At 42.8% G+C, this 13896-nt stretch overlaps 1 protein-coding gene across 1 annotated transcript in view; it reads left to right on the forward strand.

Moving 5' to 3' along the window:
• ARMH3 (armadillo like helical domain containing 3) overlaps positions 1-13896 on the forward strand; it is a 120803-nt gene that overhangs the window by 43908 nt on the left and 62999 nt on the right. Inside the window, 3 exon segments of the mRNA XM_040564049.1 lie at positions 7781-7863; positions 8376-8502; positions 11206-11281. Of these exon segments, the coding sequence (XP_040419983.1) occupies positions 7781-7863; positions 8376-8502; positions 11206-11281 (286 nt within the window).

Raw genomic sequence — 13896 nt, forward strand, 5'->3', positions numbered from 1 at the left:
AAAAATAACATCAGATTTGTAATTATTATTCATCACCTGATGAGGTCAGGATGGGAATTATTCATCGACAGAGCCTTGCTCTGCTCAGATGAGCACAAAGGAAGTTTAGTTGTTTCAGTGGACATCTAGCAACCTTTTAGTCGTACTGCTTGGCAGGTCTCATCTGGATACGTTGCTCTGTGCTGCAGTGTATTTATTTAAATAAAGCTAGCTAACACCAAAGAATTGGGTTGTGCATCCCTAAGAGTTTGTAGATCATGGTGACCTAGTAGAGAGTGTGATAATCTCTTGTGGGAAACAGTCTCACTGATGATAGAAAGCTTACAGAAAAGCTGTTCACGCCTGTTTCTTCTTCTGTGCGGAGGGGTTGCAGCGCTCAGAATGCAGTGACTTATCCCCATGCCCTTCTTGTTTTCAAGAAGCAACACTCCTAGGTCCCTTACTTTGTCTTTCGATGTCCTTGCTCAGTGTTTCTGCTCTTTCTCCTCATGCTCATCCTTTCTAAATTGGCTCTGATTTTAGACCCTGTGCAAAAATGTGCAATCTTAACTCCCAAGACTACTATTTAATTAAGTGTGAACCTGCACTATCGGCTGGAGTAGAATTAAGCTCAATACGTCCCTTTTCTTTAAAGAGGAACGTAGCTTGTAGGTGTTTGCTTTTTAATTATTTCACAGTTTTTATTTAACTTTTTTAAGAAAAAGACACATTGCTCATCTGAGTTTTAGCTGAAGTTAGAAGATTCGTTTTCTCTGCTACTGCTTGCTGGAATGCTATCAAGCAGCATTGCTCTGGCAGCAGCAATCAGCATTTCCATTAAGCTTGCAATTTTCACACCATTGGCTGCAGTTAGGTGGGAACAGTGAGTCCCAGGAATGGGGGCTATGTAAGGTAAGTAAAGGGTTGGAAACGGAGTGGCTTACTCAACTGATCCTGGGAACCACAGGTTATACCAGCATGTGCTCTCGCCCTTGGCATGATGTTCTTCCTTATGAAGAATAAGGCTGCTTTCGTGCTTATACCCTAAAAGTCATGGGGAGAAGAGGGAACAGCTGTCGATCTCCAAGATGCTGGCAGTGGGGGGCCTGCCAATAATAAGCTGCTGTCTGCCGCAGAGCTTTGGTGGCCGGGAGCAGGAATGCGGCAAGCAGGGAGGCAGCGGTGGCAGCAGCCCTCCAGCCAGGTGACCGTTCCCCCTGCGAGCAGGTTGCTTCCTCCTTATCAGAGCAAAGGAGAGGAGCTGAAGCATGTTAAATAGCGATGCTGGCAAAGCTCGTATTGCTTCCCCTGCCCTCCTGAGAGGGGACTGCGGTGACGGTGCAGCAGCTCTGGTTTCCAGCACTTTGGCTGATTGACGGGAAGCAGCAAGCGCCGTGTCCCTGAGTAGCTGGTTAGCGTGTCCAGGGATGCCGGGATAGCTCGTGCCTCGGGGGGTTGTGGTGCATTAGTTTGTAATAGCAATGGAGCTATTTCCTGGACACGTTTCGTGTTCCTACTGCTCTATCTGGAAACTACCTCTGGTTCTTTTATGTCAAAACCTATCTGTAGACATTCGTCTCCTGCTGGGTTTGTTTTGATCACCGTTCAACTGAGTGGTTGCCCGTGCTGAACACGGCCAGATCTGCTCCTTCCTAACGCTCAGGTCATCGCTGTATAACGCATTTGAGCCTTTTGCTTCCCTACCTCTGAATTTCTCATTTATCACAGGTGATTACTCTATTCCAGGGTCTCTCTTCCTCCTTGCAACAGCACAGTGAAACCAGTGAGGATATGTGGTTATCCTAGCTTGGGTCTTATGATCTCCAGCCTGGAATAGGAACCTGGTCTGGGTTGTGGTTATGGTATTGTCACATCGTGCGAGTCTGTTATTTCCACACCTTGTGCTATAGTTTCCCTAACATGTGAAGGGAGTCATGCTGAATTTTAGAGTCTGGAAGAGTGTTTGAGAAAGCATTGGTTGGCCTGTTATTCTTCAACAGGTAACTGATGTTGGCTGCTGTTATAGACAGAATACTGTGTTTAGGTGGGCCTTTGCTCTGACCCGGTACAGCCGGTGGTGTTCTTGCTAGCTCGCTGATGTAGAGCTGCTCAGATGCCAGGGGACAGATCTGTGTTCAGAAACAGTGACCAGCTTCTGGGGGATCTCTGCTTCCCAGAGCCTGATCCCTCTCTTCCAGTACAAGAAAGAGAAGCAGAGGTATGGCTGCTGGTTACAAGGTCATATTGCTGCCTTCAACAGCCCGGCTCACGTAATTCCTTTTTTGCTGAAGATTGAAGCCAGCTCTATTTCCACTTTGGGCGCTGCAACAGACAGAACAGTGCTGTTTCCTATCTAAAACTGGAGCAGTTGAAGCACAAAGACTGAAGTGCTGCTTCCAGAGAAATTGAATTCAGTTTCTCCTTAGTTCCAGCCTAGCGCACTAATTCTTGCCAGGTCTGCTATGCCGTGTGCTACTGTGAGTGGGATGGACCTTGCCTTGAGAATATGTTCAAGTGAATACGCTGCCTGTAGGAAGTCCTGGAGGGTTACTGTGCTGCTGAAGCACTTGGCGGCTCAGGATTTCTGTGTAGCAGGGAGGTATTGCCTTGTTGTCATTATCAGCTGCCCCGTAGTGCCGTGTGGGTGGAGATCGTCTGAAGGGGGATGCGAGTTGAAATGTTGAAAGCAGGACACCGAACATATTGGTGATACAATGGTAACTTCCAGAGGGAATTGGAAAATCCCTGTTCTTCCCAGTGCCTTCTGAGAGCCTGAGGGTAGAAAACCAGAGGATATTAGTGGAGTACAGGATCCCTGTTAATTGATCTTACACTGTACCTTCTGGAGAGCCCTCACATCTTTTTTTTTTCCCCTCCTTTGTTCCTTTGTTGAGGGCCATTATATGCACCATTAGAAAATTTTTTGACCTGCGAGCGCAGCAGATGCGGCGACAGAGGCTTCCATACTGTGCTCAACTCATCCAAGATCTCATTGATGTGTGTCTCAGGGCTGTTCTCTTCTGCTCTGTTGTGCAATAGCACATCAGAGCCTTCTGATGCTTGTGGCAGAGTCTGTGCTACATTCTGACTTGCCCAAGGGACGGTGCTACTTCTCTTCCTTTCCCTTTTTTCTACTTAACCTACCCCCATGCTCCTGTTGCGTTACACGTGAGCCAAACACTGAACACAGACACTGAATAGAACAAAAACTGTCTGAATCCCAGATGTGCCAAGGCTGAATTTACTTCTGTTTGAAACAAGGCTTAGAGGGAAAGGAGGTAAGTCTGCAATGGGAGGAGGAGGGAAAGAGGGAGGGCAGCTGTCCAGACCTGGAATTGCCTTTTTCGTGGTAGAAGAGAGGAAGAGAAGCTGGCTGCCCACAGCCTTCTTACAGAGGATTAGCTTGCAGAAGGGCAGCAAATGGCTGAGCAGGAGTACTCTTGCTCCTCAGCACACAGACTGGTCACAGGAGCGGATAAGGAAAAAATGTCAGTACTCACAAGCAGCTGCATGGTGGAGGAGCTAAGAACCTCCTTCACTGCAGCCATTTCAGTTTAAAAAGCTGGGAAGGTATCTGTAAAAGCTGATGATCTCATTTTTTTCCTCCTTTGGCTATAATAATCCTTGGGAGTGAAAATTGCCTAAAACCTGGTCTGGATGAGTTGCACCACTGTCACATACAGCCAGTCATATGGCTTCATGCCCAATTTAAGTGTCCACTCAATGTGCTTATCTACTTGGTTTCGAGGCTGTAAATGTAGGTGTTCGAGGTTCTGTTCTCTGCTTGCTGACTTGTGAAGCATAGTAAGGGTGCTCAGCTAAGGGCACAAAATGAGGAGCTCACATACAAATACTGATTGCTGCTAATTTACTTCAGTTACAACCTCCTGTTTTTGTTGCTAAAGAAGTTCTGGCGACACTTACTGCAATGTGAAATTACGGATTTTGAGGCTTACTGTAGTGGGTGTATTGTATCCTGGTAAGGGATGCCAAAGACAGGTATCTTTAGAAAAAAAAATACTCTAGAGTGTATTGCAAAAAACCAAGTGCTGTTTTCCAGTTCATATTGAAACAGATCTCTCGCTCAAACCATCCATCACTGTTAAATCCTGGAACAGAAATTTGGATAACGTGGCTGAGGCGAAGCAAGGACTATAGTTCTGTCTGTCTGCACAGCTGAGAAATTGAACTGCTGCTCCACTGGGAGCAAACATGGATAATTTCATGGCTAGTGTAAGAGGGCAGCCTGCAGATTGGATACGAGAGGAAAACAGTTTATTGCAGTCGGGAAGAAGTGACACATCTGCTTTGGCTTCAGGTTGCTCAGGAACAGCAGTAACAGTGCCCCGTCGAAGCTCAGGGATGGATGGATGTTCAGCCAGCTGGACCTTTGCTCTCAGGATTTATTTGGTGTGTGTAATTGTCACTGAAGGGCACCCGGCATCTGAAGCTGGGTCTCAGAGCTGTTAATCCTGAAAAACTTCAGGGCATAGCTGCCCTCATTTTCAGTGCAGGTCTGCCTCACAAGCAGAGGCTACAAAGGTAGTCATGGGTTTAGACTCGTATTCCACAGTGTTGCTGTTCCTTTCTTTGAGCAACTTGAACAGAGGCTGGTGCAGAATGTGCTGGCAGAGGAGGAGGTTGGTTGTTCTCTGAGCATTGGTGCAGGTAAGAGCACTACAGCTTGTGGGGTTCCCAAACTGTTGGGTATTTATCTGTGCAGTGCACACAGTTACTGTAAACCTGGAAGACCAGCTCGGAGCCCGGCACTGAGTACCTATTTGATGTGAAGCGTCCCTCTCTGTCCTAGTTCTTAGGAAGTAACAACACAGGTAAGTTATGAGTTGATGCCGTGCGATTCAAGTACAAAGATGGATTTCAAGAAGCGGTAATAACTTGTCTTTCATGCTGAAACAGGAAAATTAAACGCGAGCGAACTTATTACAGCGGATGTTGGGGCAGAGCAGCAGTTCTTTATATTGATGACAACGCTTAAATAAAAAAAAAGAGCAGTGCAAGTGCTTCAGAGATGTATCTGAGAAATACTGCAAAGGACAGTTGTAGGGTGCTTGCCCCTGTCAGTCAGTGAATACTTGTGCTCTAGACAGTGATGGTTAGGCTCTTTGTTTTAAAAATGTCTTCTCACCACTAGCAGCTTTCATGTTCACGGTGTCTGGATGTTCAGTGCCTTCTCTTCACGCTGTGCGACCACCTGCTGCCAAAGGCTTTTCAACAGGGTTCTGCTGGAAGTGCGAGAGGCGATGGTACAAAAATACGAGGCTTCGTGCCATTTATTGTGGAAAAAAACAGAGCTCTGCTGCTCTGCCTTCAGAAAGCCCAACTGCAAGTAGTTGAACAGCAGCACAGGGGCAGGAGAAGTGGTTATACGGAGTCTTGTGGCTCGGAAAGAGGTAACATCATGCTTATAAGTATTAAATAGAGAAATGGCTAACAAGCTGCTGTGACAGAGATGCAGGGCAGCTGTCTTCAGTCCAAAGCACTGGCTGCGGGAGACTGTACTTTCTGCTGTTGGAGGCTTGGTTACCTTGGAAACCTGTTTTTAGCTGGATTTCTGCTCCAGTGGAGAGCCAATCTGTACCTGCTACTTCTTTGTTTTGAAATGGCTGTTTTGCAGAAAAATACCTGACAGGAGTGTTTCCAGAGCTGGAATCCAGGCTCTGATTTCACTCTGATTTTGGTCCCAGGTGTTTGAGTGTCTGATGATGAGATGCTGATGGTATTGGGAGTTGTGTGGCAGGAGTGAAAAGGTATCAGTATTTCTGCTCCACAAATTTATCTCCTGTCATGGGAGGGAGGGAGGCTGCTGCTGCTATTTAATTCCTGGAATAGACCTGAAAGAAAAGTCACTTGCCTGTCTGGAGTTTGCAGAGAACTTTGTTCAATCTGATTTGCAGTTGAACATCAAGCCATCAGCTGATAGATCGGAATAAATTGAAGTAACTTCTGTATGTGCTGAGTAAATATCCTCACTACGATTGTAGACATCTTTTTGGGGCCATATATAAACTTTTGATCCTCCTTGTGAACTTCTAGTATTGGAAGGCAGTGGTTGCAGGTCTGTATTCATAATCTCTGAAAGTTTGTTTAATTCCAGAATTTACGAGTCTCTTCACATCTGTTTTTTTACTGTGGTTTTCTGGTTTTATCTTTTGAGTACCCTGTAGTCCTGAAGGAAGGGTGAGGGGGGGATTTGAGTTTTGCCCTTACCTCATTCTTGTTCCCTGTTCTTTATCTACTCCTGTTTCATAGCCTGTACCTTTGGGCCCTGTTGAATGATCCATTTTCTATTTGCAATGGGGTTCTTCCAGACTAAAGTTGGTTTTCTTGCAGGCTTACTAACTAGTATGTAATAATTGAGTAGATAATGATAGTGTTTGAAGGTGGTAGTAATTACTTCAGTTCATATTGCATAGAAATCTGAGGTCATATTTAAACTTTATAAATCCATGGACAATTTATTTTGCCTGCTCAAATGGCATATCTCAAATCTTTTATTTGGTACTGGGTGATAACTGCTAAAGTGTCTCACTGACCAGCTTTCTCTTTTAGCATCTGGAAATTGCGGAATGTGGTTTCTAACAGTCAAGCCTTTCTAGAGCCTTGCAAGTTGTGGTGAATTTTGAGAGTCCAAGTGTTCCTGGTTGGTTTGGCTCTGGATTAGTACACCAGAGATATCTGTCCCCAGGCTGCTCCTGGGGCTGCTGAACTATTGCGTGTGTTGTTTTGGTTTGTTTCAAATGTTCTTTCCTGACTGCACCAAACCATGAGCAGCAGTACGTTTTGTGGAAGTGCTGCCACAAACTGGGGAGAAAAGGAACAGGTTCACCTGTAAGAAGTCAGTAGATGCAGCTAGCAATTAGCAGGTAATCAAGAACCTTTAAAAAAGTCTTTTTTGTGTTCCAGTTTGACTTTGTAGGCCATCTATTTCAGGTTTTTTAAGTCTTGAAACTTGTTGACCTCAGAGCAGAGAGTACATTAAGAATCTATTCTAGGCAGGTGTCAGCTTTAGACCTGAGCAGGTATCCTGCAGAAGAAAATAGCTTTTAAAAAAAAAAAAAAAAAAAATTCTAGAACTTGAAGCAACAAGGTAAAGAAATTTCCATTTCATTCAAGTGTATAGAATGCAATTGCTTATTGTAAAGTCTGTGTGATTAAAGCTCTTTTAGCCAACCTTTTTGTTAATTCCCCCATCACTAACTGATATTGGGTGGTTACAGCAGAAGCCTTTGTTTTCTTTCTCAAGGCAAGTGTGAACCAGATCTGTAGTCTTTACTGCACAGCCCTAGATAACTGACACAATAAAGTAGTACATCCTTCCTTGTACCATTGCAGCAGCATTGACATAGAGCTACAGAAAAGCTATGCTGTTTTGTTTTTTCATCTTTTTATTTTTTTTAAACTGCACGTATCAACAGGAGTGACAGTTTGGGGCTGACTGCATACATCATGTTGATGATGTATGAAGCAGAAAGGAGATGGTTGGATTCTCCGGCTCCAAGGCTCATTTGAAGGTCTGGCAGGTAGAAAAAAAAAAAAAAAAAACAAAACAAAAAACCATAACCATCTAAGCTAACAAGTGCCTTAACCTTGAGCCTGAGTGAACTTGATTGGGAAGTCAGTGAAGGAGAATAAATGTGGAAATTGATATATTTCTGAGAAGTAAGGAGCTGTCATTTAAGTTAGTTGATATTGGATAATGAAAATGTATATATATTTAAGTGACTTGTTGAGAACGGCTTTGCTTTTAGTTTTATTCAAAAAAATATGCGTTTTCTCCTAGCTTTGATCAACTTGTTGAAGTTTCTCATGTCTAATGAGACAGTGCTGCTGGCCAAACACAACATCTTCACCCTTGCTCTTATGGTGAGTACAGACAAAGCAAATCCTTTTCTTTTAAACAAGTTAATTAAATTTGAATGAATTTTAGGAAAGATTACAAAATTTCTGCCCAGGTAAGGAGGTATCAGGACAAGACAATTAAGCTGAGGAATGTCACTATGGTTGGTTTTGCCAGATATTTGAAAAAGGGGGAGCTTTGTGTCACTGTAAGGTCTCCTCGTTGAAATAAACAAGCTTATGTGAAGAAAGACTTAGCTTAATTTTCCAGATTTGGTAATATTTTTTCTTGCTGTATGACTCTTTGTATATAAAATACTAGAGAGCTGTTTTTCTGGTCCTAGATATGATAATATTTAAGCTTCTTGCCTGTCTCTCCTGTACTGTAAGGAAGACAATAGAGCAATGAGCTTATGTAATACTGGGTAATGGAACCAAAAGCTGTTTCTTTGAAGGTTGTGAACATAGCTTGTATTCTGTTGCAGTGTAGCTTTTGTGTAAATATTCATGTTGTAACTTGTTTCCACGTCTTTGTATAGGTTGTGAACCTGTTCAACATGTTTATCACTTACGGAGACACCTTTCTCCCTACGCCCAGCAGCTATGACGAGCTGTATTACGAAATCATTCGGATGCACCAGAATTTTGATAACCTTTATTCTATGGGTGAGTACCTTCTGACTGGTTAGGAATGAATTCTAACCTTGAGTAGAAGTGAGGGTGGTGGTGGTGGGTGTTTGTCAGGTGTTCTTTTTCCACCTGCTGCCAATACCTGTCTCCTTGACTGGACATGTTCTGTGTTGATATATTTGATAAATTAAGAATTAAGAGAGAGAAGCTTGTTAAAGCAATACATATTTTTAGTCAGAAAAAAATAGGAGCAGACCCATTGCCTCTCTAACAGCCAGTTACTGTAATTCAAAGTGGCCAATTGTGCTAACAAATTTGTGGTATTACGCATTTCATGCATTCTTGTTTAGTCCATCAATTTGTAGCTTGCATTCATCACATTTAAGAGTTTCAAGTCAAGGTCAGTATATGCTGCAGAACTAGCCAGCACAGAGAAGCACTCTGCAAACAAGAATTTGGAAAAGAATTTGAGAAACTTTTATAACAGGAAGCTTGCTGTGCTAGACAAATCACATCTAGAGTAGTCATTGCCAAAACAAACCAAGAAAACAGCCCTCACAAACCTGCTTGCAATGACAAGCAAATCACTGGACTGAAGAATGTGCCTACTGGCAAAATAGGGAAAAGCTGCCATCCTTCAGAGGGAGAGAGACGTGCTGGAGTGCTACCAAGTGAAACCCAGCAGGGAAAAGAGGAACAAAGGAGAGCAAAGAATGCATGGAGGCAAAATCAGACTGTGTGTATACACAGGAGCCTGTAACCAGGGGTAGCTGCAGCAAAGATTGGTGCAGTGCCTACATGCTTGAAGCTGTGAAGAAAAGAATAAAACTGTGTTCTTTGCTTGCTTTGTTCTAGAAGGACCTTTATTCCGTGCACTCCCTGCTCCCTTCTCAGTTTGATCGCCCATCGAACAACAGGAGTTAATATAAGCATTTAAGGGGAGTTAAGGGCTGTGGGACAAAGACAGTTGGCCACAGCACTCTGCTGACATGGGAGGGAGTCATCCTCACCAAAATAAAAGGAGCCTAATATTCCCTGTAATTGCAAGCAAAAAAGAATTGCCCTTTTGTATAAACTTCCTACAGTTTTCATCCGTTATATAAGGGATCAGTTGGTCAATTTTGCTCTCTGAGCTCAAAAGATTTTTTGCTAACCCATTTCCTACTGCCGAGAATTGCAGTTAGTAAGATGAGGTGATTTTACTGGCCAGTAATTTTTTCAAACCTGCTTGTGGAAGCTGAAGGAAAGTGGATTGGATAAATAATATGCTCAAATACTTACTCAGTTGGGCTGCGATAGGCACGTGACCTTTTTGAACACTTCATATGTTACATGAATGTTTTCCATCCTGCTACATAGAACAAACTCATTTGAATTAATGTTGTAGAGGCCTGTGTGGAAACTCTCTGAATGCGTTACTTCAGATATTCGAGCACAGTACCTACAGTTTGACAAAATAACATTACTCGGAGCCGACTTTTTTTTTCCCTGCAGATGACATGTAATGGTAGCACAAGGAAGGGGTAAGGCAGCACTGTCTTGGGTTGAAAGCCGTAACTTAGCCAGGCTAAACTAACAGCCTCCTTTGGCTACGTCAATCCATCTCACAGGGGTTACAGTCACCCTTCTATCCCCTAACCTTGGGACATCTGTTAGCACAGGTGAGAGAAATAGTTTAGCCTTTAATTTTCTTGTTAATGTCATTGAAACTTTATACAGTGGAAGTGAAATCTAGGTGTCTTGATTTTTTTAAAATTTCCCGAGTCTGAACTTTATCCATATCTGTAAGGACTAAAAGTTTTTCTTGGGCAACAATAGGCCAGAGCGTGCAGCCACTGTGCTTATGGATTCACTTGTAGCATCCATGTTTCTAGATGATCATAGATTTGGATGAAGTGCTATTCCTTCACTTCTAAGTCTAAGGCAAACCTTTCTTGTAGAATGCAACCCTAGAAAACCCTGTATATACAAATTCATAGAAAATTTGCTTTTATTCAGGCAAAACAGAAAAATAATCCAAACACTTGCTACTGTTTTATTGTTTTAGTACTTAGTAAGAGATGTTCAGGTAACTGCCACCATAGAAACGCTACAGATTCTGACCTAGATAAATATTTTGGGTGCTCTGGCAGGAGGAGAAAAAAAAAAGATTCCCTAGAAGTTCTTCCTATTGCTGAATGTTTTCAGATCTGCTCCCAAGTCTGTCAGAGACCATCTGTGCAACGGAGCAACACACTCATTCCTACAGGGAGTGTTTTTCCCTAGGCTGGTGTGTAATCCCTCTCTGCGATTCCAGATAAACAGGGAGGTAAGGGATCCATCACTGCTGGGTTAGATTTATATCACAGGGTGTAGTGCAGTTCAGGTGGAATCTTTCATAAATGGGAGCTGGAGGAGAATAGCAGTGTGTAGACTAGAAGGTATCATAGACCTGGGATGCTGTCCCGTTTCTGGGAGAGTGACTTTAGTATGTGATAATGAAATCAGTCAGGAGAATTTAGACTCTTCTGTCCCCCGTGTTTCCTGCCTCCCAGGTGTCCTGCATACCTCTTCCATGTTCCTTCATTTTCTTATGCAGGCTTTGAAGAGAACTTCTGCTTTGCATCACAGATGGTCATCCCTGAGACTTTATTTTGATGTGGTTTGCAGGCTGCCATCCCACCTAAGCAGACTTGTGACATTTTGGATGAGAAGACTGTCAGTTCTGTGCCAGCACTGTTAACTGTCTTTTTCTTTCAGTTCTGAGGATTTCTACCAATGCCGGTCAATGGAAAGAGCCTGCAAGCAAGGTGACCCATGCGTTAGTCAATATTAGGTAAGGAGTAAAAGTTAATGACCATTTCAGAGATTCTTGTCTTGTGTGACTGCATTCTTATTATGACACGTTCCCATTTGTTGTATTGAATTTGGCTTTGAATTTGTTTGCTTTGTTGGGCTAAATTGCTGCTCTGAACAGGACCCTCTGGGATAAAGAGAGGGTCACCAGGGTTTGATTGTCCTTTTCCTAATAATTCTCTCAGCTCTTCTGTAGACAGAGTGCTTTCAAAGCATACCACAAGCTGTAATGAATTAATCCTCGCAGCATCCTTGGGAGAAGTTATACAGTAGGGAACAATGCTGTGCTGGCAGGACAATTGTAGCCTAATGGATTTCTGTTGCGTGATTCTATTGCAATTCTATGAAGCTATGAAGAGGACTATAAGGCAGCTATAATAAGCAGATTTCAAGCCTCTTTTAAAATTACAAGATTTCAGTGCATGTTTGAAATTGATTATTTAGACGTTTCAATATTCTTTTAAACTTCTTTCTGCTAAAGGGCAGAAGCTATCCTCTACTTGTAAGGTTAGGGGATATCTGGGGTTGTTTTGTGCTCTATTCCTCCAAGGCAGCAGTAATTTCTCTTCGTGTCTTGTGAAGCCACTAGTAGTGACCAAGCTGGAGGATGGGGTGCTGGGACAAGTGGCTCTTTGATCTGGGTGACTGGAAAATAGAAGAATGAGAGAATTTACTGTTTCTCTCTGGCTTGTAAGCAAACCATAAGATATGAGTATACTGAAAAAGCATCTGCCGATCGCTACCCTGCTCATTTCCCAGGTGCTCTTTCTGAGAGGTATGGTGTATTTCTGTGTAACAGCAAGTAGCTCAGTATTGCTAGTACTTGTCATTTTTCTTAGTACAAGAGAGATCGTGTAGGGCAGACCGTCTGAGGGCATCTTTCAAGTCGGTATACATCTTACGTGTCTATAAACTGCCTTAGTAAGTCTGTAAGCTTAACCTCACATATAGTTCCAGAAGATTTGTTTTTCTCCTACCGTTATTTTTGTTTTTTGTAAACAGACATAAATGAATGCTTGTGGGCAGATAATGCACTCTGAATGAAGCAGCAGAACAGATAGCTGTTGGCAAAGTAATGTCATTTAACGTGACACCGTGTCTGCTGTGGGAATTCTCTGTATAACCAGAGAGAAAAGTCTAATCTGGGAAAAGATTTAAAAAATAAATAAATAAAAGCCACCAGCAACAACAACAAAAAATACAAGCGGTCATAAAGGGTCTACGCTTGCCTCTGGGTTGTGCAACCAAGATTTTGTGTCTATTCATTTACTATTGGCTTAACAACTGTTTTCGTAAGGATCAGCATGCAACTGAGAAGAGAGAGAACCAAAAAAGTGGCACTGTTACCTCTCTCTGGACAGCCTGTATCAGGGGGCGGTGCTGTCTGGAGCCTATGGAGCCTCCAACATGTTTCTGTACTAGATTTTTAGTCGATTTTCCTGTGTTCTGCCCAGTGCTTATTTATGTTGAAATTTCATCCGGTCTTTCACTAGCCTTTGAAGTTTTCATGAATGTATGTTTTTCTTGGTGAAATTAGATGAGGCCTAAATTAGAGAGAGTTCAAGGCCTAGAGAGGGATTAGTCTTTAAAGTTACTCTGATTTATCTACTTTCCTCTCCCCTGAAGTGTGGGGGAGAGTGGTGTATTTAATTTGCTTGATTTTCTTCTTCTCATGCTAAAAAATAAAGCAAAAAACCTTGCACTGGAAGGGGTCTTTAACTGAGTATATTTCAGAGCAGCTGGCTGTTGGAAGCTGGAGAAATTCAAAGGTGCTGTACTTGTGTGAAGGTGATCGAAGTATCATGCTGTCGCAAGTGGTGATAGGACTAGATGCGCTTTTTTCTGTGTGAAGTCAGGGGCCTGTGATGATGTAGTATTTTTCTGACTTAAAGACTGAATTTAGGCATTTGAAAATCTTGGATCGTGCAGCAGAAAAAGACAAGAGGTCTGAAGCAGCAGCATCCACAGGAAGACTTAAAACCAGGGCCACGTATTTTCTTCTGATGTTGGACCAGGAATGCACGCCGGAGCCTTGTGCAAACACACTTGTGGCTCTCTGTTGCATGCAATCATGGAGCTGTTGCAAGCCCAAATCGCCAAGAAGAAACAGGGAGAGAGGATGCTCGAGAAGAATAAACCCTCTATAGCTGTCAGGATGATGGCTTTATTAGAGAAACAGTACGTTAACACGTGCCAATATTATTGTAAGATGTAATTATGTTATGCATTGATAAGAACATGCTGGTTTCTACTTGCCTTAGCTCCTCCTTGTCTGAATTGCCTGGTGTTTATGCCCCTTTGGTTTCCCCCTAGGGTGGCATTAGCATATGGTTTCTTACTTGATGCCTTTGCCATGAAGAAAATGGGTTTAGAGAAATCCACCTCATGTTGGATTTTATTCTCCTCAGCTTGTTCCGTTGTTCTGGAAGGTTTTTATGAGCAATGATTACCTGCTTTTGGCTGCATCAGTGCAAAGTCACGCTTTGGTTATATCTCCATCTCATTACCACTGCTACTTAAAAATAATAGTAAAAAATGTCATTTCCTTTTTCTACGGCCTTCGGTAGGAAAGATTAAAAATGTAAAATTTATATA

This window comes from Cygnus olor, chromosome 7, assembly GCF_009769625.2.
Source record: "Cygnus olor isolate bCygOlo1 chromosome 7, bCygOlo1.pri.v2, whole genome shotgun sequence".
Taxonomy (NCBI): Eukaryota; Metazoa; Chordata; class Aves; order Anseriformes; family Anatidae; genus Cygnus; species Cygnus olor.